The 17,938-nt window shown below is 32.6% G+C and overlaps 3 protein-coding genes, 2 long non-coding RNA genes and 1 pseudogene across 8 annotated transcripts; 5 read left to right on the top strand and 1 right to left on the bottom strand.

Moving 5' to 3' along the window:
• Nucleotides 1–633: 633 nt before the first annotated feature.
• LOC112589733 (uncharacterized) lies at nt 634–937 on the top strand. Its single transcript, XR_003113746.1, has 2 exons — nt 634–818; nt 908–937. It is a non-coding gene; the product is annotated as an uncharacterized LOC112589733 (long non-coding RNA).
• Nucleotides 938–3,432: 2,495 nt separating this feature from the next.
• LOC112589716 (uncharacterized) lies at nt 3,433–4,400 on the top strand. The gene is made up of 3 exons (XM_025304096.1): nt 3,433–3,720; nt 3,817–3,901; nt 4,267–4,400. The coding sequence occupies exons 1-3, from the start codon at nt 3,454–3,456 to the stop codon at nt 4,398–4,400; spliced, it is 486 nt and encodes a 161-aa protein (XP_025159881.1). The 5' UTR covers nt 3,433–3,453.
• Nucleotides 4,401–5,157: 757 nt separating this feature from the next.
• On the top strand, nt 5,158–7,543 carry LOC105181581 (NEDD4-binding protein 1). 2 transcript variants are annotated; one of them, XM_011138446.3, is made up of 7 exons: nt 5,158–5,270; nt 5,405–5,552; nt 5,620–5,981; nt 6,081–6,256; nt 6,330–6,490; nt 6,733–6,942; nt 7,127–7,543. In XM_011138446.3, the coding sequence occupies exons 2-7, from the start codon at nt 5,467–5,469 to the stop codon at nt 7,329–7,331; spliced, it is 1,200 nt and encodes a 399-aa protein (XP_011136748.1). In that variant the 5' UTR covers nt 5,158–5,270; nt 5,405–5,466; the 3' UTR covers nt 7,332–7,543. The 2 variants fall into 2 exon arrangements, with proteins under 2 accessions (XP_011136748.1, XP_025159910.1); XM_025304125.1 differs by lacking the exon at nt 5,158–5,270 and having other exon boundaries at nt 5,625–5,981; nt 7,127–7,331.
• Nucleotides 7,544–7,683: 140 nt separating this feature from the next.
• LOC112589717 (DNA excision repair protein ERCC-6-like) lies at nt 7,684–10,990 on the bottom strand (annotated as a pseudogene).
• Nucleotides 10,991–13,901: 2,911 nt separating this feature from the next.
• LOC112589738 (uncharacterized) lies at nt 13,902–14,588 on the top strand. The gene is made up of 3 exons (XR_003113748.1): nt 13,902–13,949; nt 14,032–14,130; nt 14,523–14,588. It is a non-coding gene; the product is annotated as an uncharacterized LOC112589738 (long non-coding RNA).
• An 824-nt stretch (nt 14,589–15,412) lies between these two features.
• On the top strand, nt 15,413–17,935 carry LOC112589722 (NEDD4-binding protein 1-like). 3 transcript variants are annotated; one of them, XR_003113726.1, is made up of 8 exons: nt 15,413–15,525; nt 15,660–15,807; nt 15,875–16,236; nt 16,336–16,511; nt 16,585–16,745; nt 16,988–17,197; nt 17,382–17,799; nt 17,894–17,935. XR_003113726.1 is itself a non-coding variant. In XM_025304104.1 (7 exons), exons 2-7 carry the CDS (start codon nt 15,722–15,724, stop codon nt 17,584–17,586), a joined length of 1,200 nt encoding a protein of 399 aa, XP_025159889.1. In that variant the 5' UTR covers nt 15,413–15,525; nt 15,660–15,721; the 3' UTR covers nt 17,587–17,883. The 3 variants fall into 3 exon arrangements, 2 of the variants coding, with proteins under 2 accessions (XP_025159889.1, XP_025159890.1); XM_025304104.1 differs by lacking the exon at nt 17,894–17,935 and having other exon boundaries at nt 17,382–17,883; XM_025304105.1 differs by lacking the exons at nt 15,413–15,525; nt 17,894–17,935 and having other exon boundaries at nt 15,880–16,236; nt 17,382–17,586.
• The last annotated feature ends 3 nt before the right edge of the window (nt 17,936–17,938 follow it).

The raw sequence follows: 17,938 nt of genomic DNA on the forward strand, positions 1-17,938 counted from the left end.
GCCAGCAGCTGTACCTTTGCTTAAATGTCACCATCGCGTAGCTCGACTCAATTTTGCAGTTGAGCATAGAGACTGGACTTACGCAGACTGGAGCAAAGTACTCTTTAGCGATGAATCTCGTTTTTGTGTCTATTCTCCAGATGGACGAGAACGATTTTATCGTCGCGGTGGAGAACGAGAACAAGAAAACCGCATTTTTAGCAAAATTTGGAACAACTCAGTGAAAAATGATCACGTCGAGCTCGGTAAAGTAGCATTTTAAAGATAACACTCTATACTTTCATGTGCATTTGGTCCCATTACGCTGCGATACCTGATGCACACCATGCACCATCGCAAACACGGACCTTTGATTATCAATTTTGCATCCTCTCACTTTATCATCCGCCATTTTGAAAAAAATGGCCGAGCATAATTGCCATTCAGATATTCTTAAAGAGGACGTTTCAAGCTTCATTTTGCATTTCTGCGCATATTTGTATCTTCATTATTTACCAAGTTATGATCATTTGAAATTTTGTAATTTTTCCCAAATTTTTAGTGTACCAGGTTTTTTGCGTTTGAGTGTATGAGAATATCATATGAAACAGATATATTACTAAAATAGTTTAAATCTTTATCAATATTTTTAGATTTCCAAAAAATCTGGAACATCGTACAAAATGGGTGAAAGCATTGAAAAATGTGGCCATAAAAACAAATAGCACTGTATGTCAAGAACATTTTAATGAAACCTGTATGTACAAAACTGGATTGTCATCATTACGGTTGTACGAAGGATCTGTACCATCTATATTTCCACATGTTTCTAATTTAAGGTAATATTACTAAAATTGTTAATACTTTTAAACTATAATAATACCACTTTCATACAAACTTTATACAAATAAAAAAAAATTGTTAATAGCATAACAGAAAGTATACACTGTAACGAAAACAATAATGCATCTTCTGAAGTATTGTTGGAAGATGAATCAACAATTGGTTCTCATCAAGGACAAATACAAGATGATATGACATATTCAACAAAAACCAATACTGTGGCGTCAAATGATAAATGTTTAATAAGATATCCAGGAGATATTACAACCGAAAAAGTGGCAAACATGTCGTCAAGTAGTTTAAGGAAGTACGTTACTATATTAAGAAAGAAATATAATGCTCAACAGATTGCAATGAATCGTTTAAGATCTCAAGTATATAGTCAGAAGAAAACAATTGAGCGTTTAAAACAGTTGTTCACTGCTCTAAGAAAAAATAATCTTATTTCCTCTAATGCTGAGCAAGTATTACAGGTAATTAAAACAGATACTCCTTCACTACATATACTTGAATCGTATTGTAAAACCCTTTATAGGTTGAAATACATAAATGGCCAAAATAGGTATTTGAAAATACAAAATGCAAAATAGGTATTTTACAAATGCTTTTCCAAAATTATGTATTTTATATACAGGGTGTTTGATAGCTGATCATGCAGACGAAAGTTGGAGATCGATTGGGTGTAGCCGAGAAGAAAAGTCATGTACCATAATGTCAAATTGGCAATAGTTATCGAGTTATTAATTAAAATATGTGAGCCAACGAGCGCGTAGAGAGCGGAGGGCGGCCGCAGTAAGCACGTAGACATTTGATACAGGCGGAGTCAGTGAGTGACGGTAGGCAAGCGCGCGCAGCGAGGGGCAACGTAAGCGACAAGAGGCGATCGCGCGTGACGAGGAGCGAGCGAGCTTTTTCTTTATAGCTTTTTCCTTATAGCTCGCTCGCTCTTCGTCACACTCGCTCGCCTCTTGTCGTTTGCGCTCGCTCGCTCCTCGTCGCGCGCGTTCGCCTCTTGTTTACGTTGCCTCTCGCCGCGCGCGCTCGCCTACCGTTACTCGCTGACTCCGCCTGTATCAAATGTTTATGTGCTTACTGCGGTCGGCCTCCGCTCTCTACGCGCTCATTGGCTCACATGTTTTAATTAATAACTCGATAACTATTGCCAATTTGACATAATGGTACATGACTTTTCTTCTCGGCTACATCCAATCTATCTCCAACTTTCGTCTGCATGATCAGCTATCAAACACCCTGTATATAAGCACATATATGTATATATAAAATACATAATTTTGGAAAAGCATTTTTAAAATACCTATTTTGCATTTTGTACTTTCAAATACCTATTTTGGCCATCTCTACAGAAATATATGTATATATTTATGAGCCATTCCATATTTTTATGTTAATATGGGAATCGCTATGTATGTGTGGATGGAGTGAGGCCCAGATGCGGACAGAATAAATCGGACACAGTAACAATCGGACACAGAATAAATCGGACACAGTAACAATCGGACACAGTAACTATCGGACACAGTGACAATCGGACACAGTAACAATCGAACATAGTAACTATCGGACACAGTAACAATCGGACACAGTATCTATCGGGCACAGTGAGAAACGGACACAGTAGGATACGTGCTCCGTACATGTTAATAGTACATGTATGAGCGGGGGGCTCCGCACCCCCCTGCACCCGGGTTTCGCCCGTTCCCCTCACCCCCCGCCCAGTAAACCTTTTGCCAGTAAAGGTATATTATATGATATTAATGGTAACGAAATTAATTGGGACTTTATTGTTAAATTACTTAAATATCAAGAAGAAAATCATTTTCATTTAGCAAATAAATTAACAAGGAAACATATTCAGTGGCAAGAGAATAAAATGAATGTTAAGTTAGCAGTACAAACATTGAGCAAAAGTGTTGCAATTGCTTTACAGCAGTTGGAAGAAGATAATATGAAAGACTTCGTTGGCAGCTCAGCTACAGTTCAATTTATTATGATTATGAACGATATTTTTGATATTTGAAATTCTCGCAGTTTATATTCTTATGGGTATAAACAGCTATTGAATCCACAAACATTTAATAATGTAATCTCATTTTTCACAGAAGCAAAATTATATTTGTCGAACATTAAAATCAAAGTTTCTACAGAGAATTATAAAAAAAATATAAATGATAAGATGAATATTCTACAAACCAAAAGCAAAACGGGTTTCTTAGGACTGATTAATAATATGGAAAGTTTCGAAAATATCTATAGAGAATATGTTGAAAAAATAAAATGAAGTACATAATGACTTATAAATTTTCGCAAGACAACTTGGAGATTTTATTTTCTTGTATTCGATCCATAGGGGGATTTAATAATAATCCGAATGCTATACAATTCATCGCAGCTTTTAAACGACAACTCCATCATAATGAAGTGAAATCTTCTGCAGCAGCCAATTGCATTGCACAAGACACAACAAATATACTTACAATATCATCACGAAAATCTGTAGCACATTCAAATGTTGCTAATATTAATGATGTTTGTGATAGTGATGAAGAAGAAAATTTAATGATATCTGATTTTATTAATAATATTGAAGGCAAAGAACATGCTATCATTTATATGTCAGGCTTTGTCGAACGAAAATTATTAAAAAAGATTACTTGCGAAACATGCCTTTATCTTTTTAACGAATGTACAGTTATGAAGTCTACATTCATAGAAAGAAAAAGTTGTGGATATTTACATTATCCACGAGAAGATACATATAAACTCATTGTTGCCGCTGATAAAGTTTTTAATTTTTATAAATTACAGAATAATTTGTATAAGAAAAATGCATGCCAAGAAATAATTATAAAAACAATACGTAATATTGATATGGATAAGGTATTTATAAATTTTAACAACCACGTTAATGAGTTAGACGTTTTCGAAAATCACAAATATTATTTAATTAAATTAATTATAGAATGTTATATACAGATTCTTATGAATTATGAAGGGAAATTAATGAGCCAAAATATTGAGTACATCAGACATCAGTTTACAAAAATTATTTTATTCAAAGGTCAGTAATATCTTAACAAATATGGAAAATGTAACGTTTTTTTTTACATTAATAACAAAGTTCTATTTTTATTTATGTTATGTTTAACATATATATGTTATGTGATGCTATGTTTAACATATATATGTTATGTGATGCTATGTTTAACATATATATGTTATGTGATGCTATGTTTAACATATATATTTTTATTTTTATTTATATATAAATACTAATTGTTATTGTATAAAAAAGATTTTCATAACATAAACTATATAACTAATGTAATTTTTATTATATACAGCATATTTTATTTATGTTCTTTATATTTTCCTTTCCTTATAAATTCATGATCGCAAATAAGTATCTTTTTAATGGTAAAACAGGAATGAAAAGTGCGATGATAGTTCTAATAATGGCCGTGTTTGGTACTGGCGGCGCTGCAGATGTTTATAGATGCCCAAAGTCATTGCTAGCAGTCCATAGTTATATAGTCAAAGGAAGAAAGCGTGAACAGTAAGAAATGGACCAACCATAGTTGATTATTTTTGTCATAATCGACTGTGATTGGTTTATTTCTTACCGCTTATACCTTGTCTACAATAGAAGTCGTAGAATCATAAGTCGTAGAAATTGACCAATCATAGTCCGGTAAGAGAAAAATAATCGACCGCGATTGGTCAATTTGTACGACTTACGACTCTACGCCTTCTATTGTAGACGAGGTATTACGCTTAAAGCCAGCGGCACACGGTGCTTGTTTTCGTGCTGGATTGCTTGCTGGATGAAAATACTGCGTTCTGATTGGTGCATTTCCATTCATCATCGGAAACGTACCAATCAGAACGCAGTATTTTCATCCAGCATGCAATCCAGCACGAAACAAGCACCGTGTGCCGTTGGCTTTACTTCTTACTGCTTACTGCCATTGGCCACGTTCAGTAAAACAAAGTGATCAGAGAGCGCTTAGTGATTATTGTCTGTGATTGGAGCATTCTTTTAGATTCTTCATAAACCCAGAAGTATTTATCAATCAGGAGCGAGATTCAGTGGAAAATCTAGTAATGTCCAACTGTTGAGTCTGTTGAATGCAGCCATTGTAGACCACGCTTTAAGGTGCCTTTACATGGTAGCGTCGAGCGTCGAGCGTCAAAGCGTCCAACCAATCAGTTTTTCATTTCTTATTTCAGGGATAAAAACAAGAAACTTTGATTGGTTGGACGCTTTGACGCTCGACGCTCGACGCTCCCATATAAAGGCACCTTTATAGGATGGCCTTTTTGGTACTCAAAGATACGATATATGAAAAGTTATCGTATTACTAGATATTATTGTATGATATTAATTAATAAACTTAACGAACTTAATAAACGTACTCGGAACTGCGAAGGTAATACACATATGGTGATATACATGTTGTGTATGTGACATTTTAGAACATAAATAATGATACCAAATGTAAGCATTAGAAATTCAATGTTTTTACTAATTTTGTTTTGTTATTTATATTTATAATAAAATTAGCGTTAAGCTATATAACAAGAAAATTAGAAATAAACAATTCTATAAGTGCTCATTAGCCTAAAATGAAAAGAAAGAGAGAGATCACGAATAAACAACATAATCGAAAATTAACCTCTGATGAAAATATATTAAACAATCGTAAGGAAAGGTAAATGAATATTTACAAAATTTCTATTTAGAGATAGTATTAAAGATTAATACATGTTGTAAATTAGTGTAGCAAAACTTGCGAGTTTTGTAAATACTTCTGCAAAGAAAGATGTCACAAATGAACCAGTACATAAAATGAGTAGACAAGGTATTAGAAGATCTCTGCGAAACAGTACAATTATTATAAACGACAGTGAAAATGAGTCAAGTGATAAAGAAGCAACAAACAATTCGGTTATTGAATGTAGCCCACACATAAGTAGACCACCTTTACAACAATCATCTTCGCTCAAACAAAAAAGACAATTGAATACTTTAAAGCCAAGAACGAGGTCAAGTGTGATATTACTAGATAATGATTCATCCTCTGCTTCTTCAGATATACAAACTTCTTTAGAAAAAAGAAATATAAATGGAGAGAATATAGGTATTTCCTCTTCTTTTCTTTTTCATAAAATGTTAATAAAGTATTATTTAATTGAATATCATTCTTTTTTCTTCTTAAAATGAATATTTTTTTCTTTAGCACCATCACAAATAGAAGATGATGTTGTGGAATTGTGGTCATGCCTGGATAAGTCAACCAAGAAAAATAAAATATATAAAACATGTAAAAATAACTTAAAAATAGAGGACACCTTTATAATTGATAGGAAACCAGACTTGACGAATCTTGAAGATTTAGAAATAAACACAACTCCTGTATGTAATAAATAGACAAAATGTTATTTTTTATAATTAAAATTTATTAAAAAATTTGATATTTGTGATATAGGAATTGGTGCATAAAAAACGAAAAATACAGATAAAAGATCAGTCCACTAAATATACCAATAAATATAACAATAAGAAAAGTAAAAAGAAAAAGAAGTCAAATGGGAAGCATAAAGAAGCATTGAGAGAAATAGTCATCGATGGATGTAATGTAGCAATGGCGTATGTTTCTGTTATTTTATCTTTGTTTCTTTATATATACATATTCAATTTGCAAAACAAAATCACATTATCTTATCAATAAACTTAATTTTTTTTAGTAAAAATACATGTTGCAGTGGTAGGAATATATATATATATATAGGTAGTAATTATAATTAAATATATTCTATACAAGAAATTATAAAAATTACATTTTCAATGTATTCTTTGTGCCTTTTGCTTTCTTATAATTCATGTTTCAGTCATACGAATGGTCGCGAGTTTTCGGAAAAGGGCATAAAGTTAATGGTGGATTATTTTGAATCAAGAGGCCACATTGTAAAAGTTTTTTTACCACAACACGTTCGACGGAGAAGGTATCAGCTTCTTGAAGAAATGTATACAGATGGCATAGTTGTTTTTACACCGAGTCGAAATATCGAAGGCAAACGAATAACGCCCTATGATGATAGGTAATTTTTAGATTTTATAATTAGAATTTATAAAGTTAAATAATAAGACGAATAAATACATACATCACATTTATATATCACTTACTAAAAATATCTTAAGACTTAATTTTACATAATTGGAATATATCTACAAAGTAATAAAAAGTTGAATAAAAGCTGTTTTCTTCATTATTATTTATTACAGATTCATCCTGGAATATGCAACTAAATGTGGAGGAATAGTTATTTCTTCTGATCAGTATAGAGATCTGTATAGAGAAAAACCTGAATGGCGTGATACGATCCTGAATCGTTTGCTAACGCCGACATTTGTCGGTGATATCATTATGTTCCCAGAGGATCCAATGGGTAGAGGTGGACCTAATCTCCATACATTCTTAAGACACTAATTAACTTTTGTTATAGCATATATTTGGATATTTCTTTTTTTTCTCCGTTTTTATGCCTCCTTCGTATATACCTCGAGTAAAGGAACAAGGGAAAAATTAATACTTTTCTTTCTTCTAAGATTTATGCGATAGTATTTTTCGAAATATATATACAATTGAGAAATTTGTGTATTATTGGAAGAAGAAAGAACTTCAATCTATAAAAATTTTCAGATTTGTAAACATTTTCAAAATCGTTTATATTCAATTGTAAATATCATTCTTTAATTACGAAAATACTAGTTGCTGCATTTATTTTGCTATGTAGGATCTACATCGGAGAAAAAGTCGAATTTAGCATAAAATATATAAATTTTATAACTTAAGCATAATGTATTATGTAAAATGTATGTATGTACAAGTGACGATAGTATCGCACATTAATATGTTGCAGAAACTTATTTATTACTAAAAAAAACCTAAGTTATTACATTGTACAATACATACGGTAATCATACATGCGTATACAATATGAACATACCTCTTAAAAAAAAAAAAAATAAAAAATACATACAAACCTTTTGAAGTAATATATTCGTAGTTTCTCCACAGCCTTGACTTGAGACGTAAAAGTCATGAAATATACAATTATATAAATAAAGTTTACAAAAAATGAAAATATTGATATACCCTAAACTTTTGTTTAAAAAATATAATCTATGCTGGTCTCCAGCACATCCTTCCTGACTGACGCACAAAGCCCATACTTTCTTGCGCTGATTCGCGTGCGAAACGTTGCATCGTGTTCTCGTTATCGCTGTTGTAGCGCGTGTTCGATAATACTGCTTCGTGCTTAAATGCTGAGCTGACGGCTAAAATACAAATACGAAACTTACAGTCAAAGTAATTTAACTTAATAAAAGCTTAAACAAATGTTAATTACGTGATCCAGTGAAATAAAATTTTTTATATCGAGACATAATGGTTATATATAATATTGATTTATACGAGATAAAAATGTTTTAAATACTATTTTTTAACCACTTCGTTGGCATTAAGAAATAGCATCAACTGACCCAAAATGGCAACGTATAAATCATGCTTGATTTTTATAAACGTCAGTACTAAAATGTTTTTCGAGTAGCTGAGTACGAATTTGAGGTCAAAATATGAAAATTCAAAATAGCGAATCCAAAATAGCGGCCAAAAATGTATCTGATTTTTTATGAAATTCGATATGCAGTTCTCCAAGTTGCTGAATATGAATTTCAAAATTCAAAATAGCAGATCCAATATGGTAGTCAAAAAAAGGAAATTGTGATTATTGTGAAACTCGATATCTAGAGGTTTTTCAGGTTGCTAAAAACGAATTTGAGTTTAAAACTTGAAAATTCAAGACAGTATATGTAATATAGTGCCTAGATTTCTTTTTTAATTTAATAAAGGAATATTTTGGATTCGCCATTTCGAATTGCCATATTTTGATCTCAAATTCTTATTCAGTCACCTGAAAAACTCCCAGATATTGAGTTTCATAATAATCAGATTTTTATTTTTTGGTTCGCCATTTTGGATCTGCCATTTTGAATTCCCATATTTTGACTTTAAATTCTTATTCAGTCATCTGAAAAACACTCAGATACCGAGTTTTATAATATAATAATCAGATAGATTTTAATTTTTTTAGTTTGCCATTTTGGATTCTCCATTTTGAATTGTCATATTTTTACCTCAAATTCTTATTCAGTAACCTCAAAACCTTAGAATACCAATTTTTACGAAAATTGGACCAGTCAATAAAAACATAGTGCGTCAATGTCATTTATGGCAAGTCTTTATTTTGACGCAATAGTGCATCAATGTCAATGAAGCGGTTAATACCACTTAAAAGAACGATGATTACTCGATTTGGCGAATAGCTTCCTTAGCACGTAGTCATCGTCGGTGGTCAACACAGATTGCTCGTTTTCACCCGAACGACCTAGGCGACGACCGATCAGACAAGAGATACGTTCACCCTCGAACAGAGCGGAGATGTTTCCTTTCTCTTTCCTTTTGCTCTTCTTACGTTTGCGTGTATGCGACGACTCGACTTTGTTGTCACTCGAAACAGTTTTGCTGTCTTCTTTTTTCGCGATATTGTCATTCGGTATATTCGTTAGTGTTGTATCCAACTCAGAATCGTCCTTAAGTGTACCGTTGTCATTCGCGTCGCCGCTTCTTCTCCTGATATTTGAATCAGCGATGGAATTCACGTCTTCACTCGAAGACTCTTGCATGTTAATTTGCTGAGGGCATAATGTTTCATTCTCGGTCGAATGGCTTTCCGCAGCGGGAGCCTGGTTACAACTCAAATTATTATTTTGTTCTTCGTGTTTGCGTTCGTGAACACCGTCGCTTGTTCCTTTATTTTCATCACGCGTCGGTTTAACGCTACTCGTCGCGCTGATCTTCTTACTGAGTGCCGACGCCAGTTCTCTCATCTCCTTGATTTTGCTGAGAGAAAAGCTACTGCTTGCGGGTGTCAATTTAGACTCTTTGAACAAACGATCAGACTCCGAAGTCTCGCCGTTTGTCGGTTCGTTCAGATTGAATAGCTCTACTAGATCTGATGTCTTAAACAGTCTGCGTTGACGAGGCTCGTCGAGAACTTTATTTGACAACAGCAGTTTGAAGATTTGCCTGTGATACATCTAAAAAGAGATAAATCGAGCTAGACAGGCTAAACAAGAGGAATACTGCTGCATTAATATTAACTTATCTTACATCTATATACTTTACCATTTGTTATCATTTTAATCTTATCTTTTTAATACAGTTATATTAATCTTATTTATCTTTACTATTCTTTATCGCTACTAATTATTTTTACTAATTATTTCTCTATTTTATCATTACCTTTTCTTCAATAGTACCGGCGGTGATCAATCTATATATTGTGACTTGCTTGTTCTGACCTATTCTCCACGCGCGCGCTCTCGCTTGAGCGTCCGTTGCTGGATTCCAATCAGGGTCGTAGATAATCACACGATTCGCGCCGGTCAGATTTAATCCCAAACCTCCTACACGCGTTGTTAGCAAGAAGACAAAATACGAGGGATTCTACAAAGAAACATATGTTGGGAATATATCCTCAATTTCCATTTAAAAGCACTTATATAGTTGACGCATACATTGTTAAACATTTGTATCACATGCTGTCGTTGAGACATCGCTGTCGAACCGTCTAACCTCAAGTAAGTGTATCCTTCATGTTGTAATAAAGATTCCAAAATATGTATCATCTATAAAAGAAAGATTTACATGTCTACTAATAGAGTTTTATACATGGAATAGCATTAGAGGATGATAGTGAAATGTAATATATGTGTTGCATTATGCTAGAGAGAGAGTGAAGAAAAAGAGAGAGGGAGGGAGGGAGAGGCGAGAGAGATGAAGAGGAGAGGGGGAGGGCGATAGGGGAGAGGGAGATGGAAGAGGGGGACGAAGGAGGAGAATCGAAAAATCACGTCTATAGCCATATACCTGTATTCCTTGAGTAAAAAGTAACACTCTGTGCCCCTGTTTCTGCCAAATTTCAAAAAGAGATAGAACCACGGTCATTTTTCCAGCTCGTTCCAATAACCAAACTTCTCCAACAATTCTTCGGAAAGATCAATATCCTCCTCCGAATCCTCCAAAATATACAAATATTAACATTAATAATTATCCGATTATTAGTTCAGAATAATTTTTGTATTAATTGATTTATATTATGATGATCTTACGNTACTTTTAAACTATAATAATACACTTTCATACAAACTTTATACAAATAAAAAAAAAATTGTTAATAGCATAACAGAAAGTATACACTGTAACGAAAACAATAATGCATCTTCTGAAGTATTGATGGAAGATGAATCAACAATTGGTTCTCATCAAGGACAAATACAAGATGATATGACATATTCAACAAAAACCAATACTGGGCGTCAAATGATAAATGTTTAATAAGATATCCAGGAGATATTACAACCGAAAAAGTGGCAAACATGTCGTCAAGTAGTTTAAGGAAGTACGTTACTATATTAAAAAGAAATATAATGCTCAACAGATTGCAATGAATCGTTTAAGATCTCAAGTATATAGTCAGAAGAAAACAATTGAGCGTTTAAAACAGTTGTTCACTGCTCTAAGAAAAAATAATCTTATTTCCTCTAATGCTGAGCAAGTATTACAGGTAATTAAAACAGATACTCCTTCACTACATATACTTGAATCGTATTGTAAAACCTTTTATAGGTTGAAATACATAAATGGCCAAAATAGGTATTTGAAAATACAAAATGCAAAATAGGTATTTTACAAATGCTTTTCCAAAATTATGTATTTTATATACAGGGTGTTTGATAGCTGATCATGCAGACGAAAGTTGGAGATCGATTGGGTGTAGCCGAGAAGAAAAGTCATGTACCATAATGTCAAATTGGCAATAGTTATCGAGTTATTAATTAAAATATGTGAGCCAACGAGCGCGTAGAGAGCGGAGGGCGGCCGCAGTAAGCACGTAGACATTTGATACAGGCGGAGTCAGTGAGTGACGGTAGGGCAAGCGCGCGCAGCGAGGGGCAACGTAAGCGACAAGAGGCCATCGCGCGTGAACGAGGAGCGAGCGAGCTTTTTCTTTATAGCTTTTTCCTTATAGCTCGCTCGCTCTTCGTCACACTCGCTCGCCTCTTGTCGTTTGCGCTCGCTCGCTCCTCGTCGCGCGCGTTCGCCTCTTGTTTACGTTGCCTCTCGCCGCGCGCGCTCGCCTACCGTTACTCGCTGACTCCGCCTGTATCAAATGTCTATGTGCTTACTGCGGTCGGCCTCCGCTCTCTACGCGCTCATTGGCTCACATATTTTAATTAATAACTCGATAACTATTGCCAATTTGACATATGGTACATGACTTTTCTTCTCGGCTACATCCAATCTATCTCCAACTTTCGTCTGCATGATCAGCTATCAAACACCCTGTATATAAGCACATATATGTATATATAAAATACATAATTTTGGAAAAGCATTTTTAAAATACCTATTTTGCATTTTGTACTTTCAAATACCTATTTTGGCCATCTCTACAGAAATATATGTATATATTTATGAGCCATTCCATATTTTTATGTTAATATGGGAATCGCTATGTATGTGTGGATGGAGTGAGGCCCAGATGCGGACAGAATAAATCGGACACAGTAACAATCGGACACAGAATAAATCGGACACAGTAACAATCGGACACAGTAACTATCGGACACAGTGACAATCGGACACAGTAACAATCGAACACAGTAACTATCGGACACAGTAACAATCGGACACAGTATCTATCGGCACAGTGAGAAACGGACACAGTAGGATACGTGCTCCGTACATGTTAATAGTACATGTATGAGCGGGGGGCTCCGCACCCCCCTGCACCCGGTTTCGCCCGTTCCCCTCACCCCCGCCCAGTAAACCTTTTGCCAGTAAAGGTATATTATATGATATTAATGGTAACGAAATTAATTGGGACTTTATTGTTAAATTACTTAAATATCAAGAAGAAAATCATTTTCATTTAGCAAATAAATTAACAAGGAAACATATTCAGTGGCAAGAGAATAAAATGAATGTTAAGTTAGCAGTACAAACATTGAGCAAAAGTGTTGCAATTGCTTTACAGCAGTTGGAAGAAGATAATATGAAAGACTTCGTTGGCAGCTCAGCTACAGTTTAATTTATTATGATTATGAACGATATTTTTGATATTTGAAATTCTGCAGTTTATATTCTTATGGGTATAAACAGCTATTGAATCCACAAACATTTAATAATGTAATCTCATTTTTCACAGAAGCAAAATTATATTTGTCGAACATTAAAATCAAAGTTTCTACAGAGAATTATAAAAAAAAATATAAATGATAAGATGAATATTCTACAAACCAAAAGCAAAACGGGTTTCTTAGGACTGATTAATAATATGGAAAGTTTCGAAAATATCTATAGAGAATATGTTGAAAAAATAAAATGAAGTACATAATGACTTATAAATTTTCGCAAGACAACTTGGAGATTTTATTTTCTTGTATTCGATCCATAGGGGATTTAATAATAATCCGAATGCTATACAATTCATCGCAGCTTTTTAAACGACAACTCCATCATAATGAAGTGAAATCTTCTGCAGCAGCCAATTGCATTGCACAAGACACAACAAATATACTTACAATATCATCACGAAAATCTGTAGCACATTCAAATGTTGCTAATATTAATGATGTTGTGATAGTGATGAAGAAGAAATTTAATGATATCTGATTTTATTAATAATATTGAAGGCAAAGAACATGCTATCATTTATATGTCAGGCTTTGTCGAACGAAATTATTAAAAAGATTACTTGCGAAACATGCCTTTATCTTTTTAACGAATGTACAGTTATGAAGTCTACATTCATAGAAAGAAAAAGTTGTGGATATTTACATTATCCACGAGAAGATACATATAAACTCATTGTTGCCGCTGATAAAGTTTTAATTTTTATAAATTACAGAATAATTTGTATAAGAAAATGCATGCCAAGAAATAATTATAAAAACAATACGTAATATTGATATGGATAAGGTATTTATAAATTTTAACAACCACGTTAATGAGTTAGACGTTTTCGAAAATCACAAATATTATTTAATTAAATTAATTATAGAATGTTATATACAGATTCTTATGAATTATGAAGGGAAATTAATGAGCCAAAATATTGAGTACATCAGACATCAGTTTACAAAAATTATTTTATTCAAAGGTCAGTAATATCTTAACAAATATGGAAAATGTAACGTTTTTTTTTACATTAATAACAAAGTTCTATTTTTATTTATGTTATGTTTAACATATATATGTTATGTGATGCTATGTTTAACATATATATGTTATGTGATGCTATGTTTAACATATATATGTTATGTGATGCTATGTTTAACATATATTTTATGTGATGCTATGTTTAACATATATATTTTATTTTTATTTATATATAAATACTAATTGTTATTGTATAAAAAAGATTTTCATAACATAAACTATATAACTAATGTAATTTTTATTATATACAGCATATTTTATTTATGTTCTTTATATTTTCCTTTCCTTATAAATTCATGATCGCAAATAAGTATCTTTTTAATGGTAAAACAGGAATGAAAAGTGCGATGATAGTTCTAATAATGGCCGTGTTTGGTACTGGCGGCGCTGCAGATGTTTATAGATGCCCAAGTCATTGCTAGCAGTCCATAGTTATATAGTCAAAGGAAGAAAGCGTGAACAGTAAGAAATGGACCAACCATAGTTGATTATTTTTGTCATAATCGACTGTGATTGGTTTATTTCTTACCGCTTATACCTTGTCTACAATAGAAGTCGTAGAATCATAAGTCGTAGAAATTGACCAATCATAGTCCGGTAAGAGAAAAATAATCGACCGCGATTGGTCAATTTGTACGACTTACGACTCTACGCCTTCTATTGTAGACGAGGTATTACGCTTAAAGCCAGCGGCACACGGTGCTTGTTTTCGTGCTGGATTGCTTGCTGGATGAAAATACTGCGTTCTGATTGGTGCATTTCCATTCATCATCGGAAACGTACCAATCAGAACGCAGTATTTTCATCCAGCATGCAATCCAGCACGAAACAAGCACCGTGTGCCGTTGGCTTTACTTCTTACTGCTTACTGCCATTGGCCACGTTCAGTAAAACAAAGTGATCAGAGAGCGCTTAGTGATTATTGTCTGTGATTGGAGCATTCTTTTAGATTCTTCATAAACCCAGAAGTATTTATCAATCAGGAGCGAGATTCAGTGGAAAATCTAGTAATGTCCAACTGTTGAGTCTGTTGAATGCAGCCATTGTAGACCACGCTTTAAGGTGCCTTTACATGGTAGCGTCGAGCGTCGAGCGTCAAAGCGTCCAACCAATCAGTTTTTCATTTCTTATTTCAGGGATAAAAACAAGAAACTTTGATTGGTTGGACGCTTTGACGCTCGACGCTCGACGCTCCCATATAAAGGCACCTTTATAGGATGGCCTTTTTGGTACTCAAAGATACGATATATGAAAAGTTATCGTATTACTAGATATTATTGTATGATATTAATTAATAAACTTAACGAACTTAATAAACGTACTCGGAACTGCGAAGGTAATACACATATGGTGATATACATGTTGTGTATGTGACATTTTAGAACATAAATAATGATACCAAATGTAAGCATTAGAAATTCAATGTTTTTACTAATTTTGTTTTGTTATTTATATTTATAATAAAATTAGCGTTAAGCTATATAACAAGAAAATTAGAAATAAACAATTCTATAAGTGCTCATTAGCCTAAAATGAAAAGAAAGAGAGAGATCACGAATAAACAACATAATCGAAAATTAACCTCTGATGAAAATATATTAAACAATCGTAAGGAAAGGTAAATGAATATTTACAAAATTTCTATTTAGAGATAGTATTAAAGATTAATACATGTTGTAAATTAGTGTAGCAAAACTTGCGAGTTTTGTAAATACTTCTGCAAAGAAAGATGTCACAAATGAACCAGTACATAAAATGAGTAGACAAGGTATTAGAAGATCTCTGCGAAACAGTACAATTATTATAAACGACAGTGAAAATGAGTCAAGTGATAAAGAAGCAACAAACAATTCGGTTATTGAATGTAGCCCACACATAAGTAGACCACCTTTACAACAATCATCTTCGCTCAAACAAAAAAGACAATTGAATACTTTAAAGCCAAGAACGAGGTCAAGTGTGATATTACTAGATAATGATTCATCCTCTGCTTCTTCAGATATACAAACTTCTTTAGAAAAAAGAAATATAAATGGAGAGAATATAGGTATTTCCTCTTCTTTTCTTTTTCATAAAATGTTAATAAAGTATTATTTAATTGAATATCATTCTTTTTTCTTCTTAAAATGAATATTTTTTTCTTTAGCACCATCACAAATAGAAGATGATGTTGTGGAATTGTGGTCATGCCTGGATAAGTCAACCAAGAAAAATAAAATATATAAAACATGTAAAAATAACTTAAAAATAGAGGACACCTTTATAATTGATAGGAAACCAGACTTGACGAATCTTGAAGATTTAGAAATAAACACAACTCCTGTATGTAATAAATAGACAAAATGTTATTTTTTATAATTAAAATTTATTAAAAAATTTGATATTTGTGATATAGGAATTGGTGCATAAAAAACGAAAAATACAGATAAAAGATCAGTCCACTAAATATACCAATAAATATAACAATAAGAAAAGTAAAAAGAAAAAGAAGTCAAATGGGAAGCATAAAGAAGCATTGAGAGAAATAGTCATCGATGGATGTAATGTAGCAATGGCGTATGTTTCTGTTATTTTATCTTTGTTTCTTTATATATACATATTCAATTTGCAAAACAAAATCACATTATCTTATCAATAAACTTAATTTTTTTTAGTAAAAATACATGTTGCAGTGGTAGGAATATATATATATATATAGGTAGTAATTATAATTAAATATATTCTATACAAGAAATTATAAAAATTACATTTTCAATGTATTCTTTGTGCCTTTTGCTTTCTTATAATTCATGTTTCAGTCATACGAATGGTCGCGAGTTTTCGGAAAAGGGCATAAAGTTAATGGTGGATTATTTTGAATCAAGAGGCCACATTGTAAAAGTTTTTTTACCACAACACGTTCGACGGAGAAGGTATCAGCTTCTTGAAGAAATGTATACAGATGGCATAGTTGTTTTTACACCGAGTCGAAATATCGAAGGCAAACGAATAACGCCCTATGATGATAGGTAATTTTTAGATTTTATAATTAGAATTTATAAAGTTAAATAATAAGACGAATAAATACATACATCACATTTATATATCACTTACTAAAAATATCTTAAGACTTAATTTTACATAATTGGAATATATCTACAAAGTAATAAAAAGTTGAATAAAAGCTGTTTTCTTCATTATTATTTATTACAGATTCATCCTGGAATATGCAACTAAATGTGGAGGAATAGTTATTTCTTCTGATCAGTATAGAGATCTGTATAGAGAAAAACCTGAATGGCGTGATACAATCCTGAATCGTTTGCTAACGCCGACATTTGTCGGTGATATCATTATGTTCCCAGAGGATCCAATGGGTAGAGGTGGACCTAATCTCCATACATTCTTAAGACACTAATTAACTTTTGTTATAGCATATATTTGGATATTTCTTTTTTTTCTCCGTTTTTATGCCTCCTTCGTATATACCTCGAGTAAAGGAACAAGGGAAAAATTAATACTTTTCTTTCTTCTAAGATTTATGCGATAGTATTTTTCGAAATATATATACAATTGAGAAATTTGTGTATTATTGGAAGAAGAAAGAACTTCAATCTATAAAAATTTTCAGGTTTGTAAACATTTTCAAAATCGTTTATATTCAATTGTAAATATCATTCTTTAATTACGAAAATACTAGTTGCTGCATTTATTTTGCTATGTAGGATCTACATCGGAGAAAAAGTCGAATTTAGCATAAAATATATAAA

This window comes from Harpegnathos saltator, unplaced genomic scaffold (assembly GCF_003227715.2).
Source record: "Harpegnathos saltator strain DR-91 unplaced genomic scaffold, Hsal_v8.6 scaffold59, whole genome shotgun sequence".
In the NCBI taxonomy this organism is placed as follows: domain Eukaryota; kingdom Metazoa; phylum Arthropoda; class Insecta; order Hymenoptera; family Formicidae; genus Harpegnathos; species Harpegnathos saltator.

Coding starts and splice junctions, on each gene's coding strand:
- LOC112589722 (XM_025304104.1), top strand. CDS start 15,722: ATGAAAAGAAAGAGAGAGATCACGAATAAACAACATAATCGAAAATTA. Junction 15,808..15,874: donor TTAAACAATCGTAAGGAAAG/GTAAATGAATAT, acceptor GTTGTAAATTAG/TGTAGCAAAACTTGCGAGTT. Junction 16,237..16,335: donor TATAAATGGAGAGAATATAG/GTATTTCCTCTT, acceptor TTTTTTCTTTAG/CACCATCACAAATAGAAGAT.
- LOC112589716 (XM_025304096.1), top strand. CDS start 3,454: ATGTCAGGCTTTGTCGAACGAAAATTATTAAAAAAGATTACTTGCGAA. Junction 3,721..3,816: donor GTAATATTGATATGGATAAG/GTATTTATAAAT, acceptor TGTTATATACAG/ATTCTTATGAATTATGAAGG. Junction 3,902..4,266: donor AAAAATTATTTTATTCAAAG/GTCAGTAATATC, acceptor ATGGTAAAACAG/GAATGAAAAGTGCGATGATA.
- LOC105181581 (XM_011138446.3), top strand. CDS start 5,467: ATGAAAAGAAAGAGAGAGATCACGAATAAACAACATAATCGAAAATTA. Junction 6,257..6,329: donor TAGAAATAAACACAACTCCT/GTATGTAATAAA, acceptor TTTGTGATATAG/GAATTGGTGCATAAAAAACG. Junction 6,943..7,126: donor ATAACGCCCTATGATGATAG/GTAATTTTTAGA, acceptor TATTTATTACAG/ATTCATCCTGGAATATGCAA.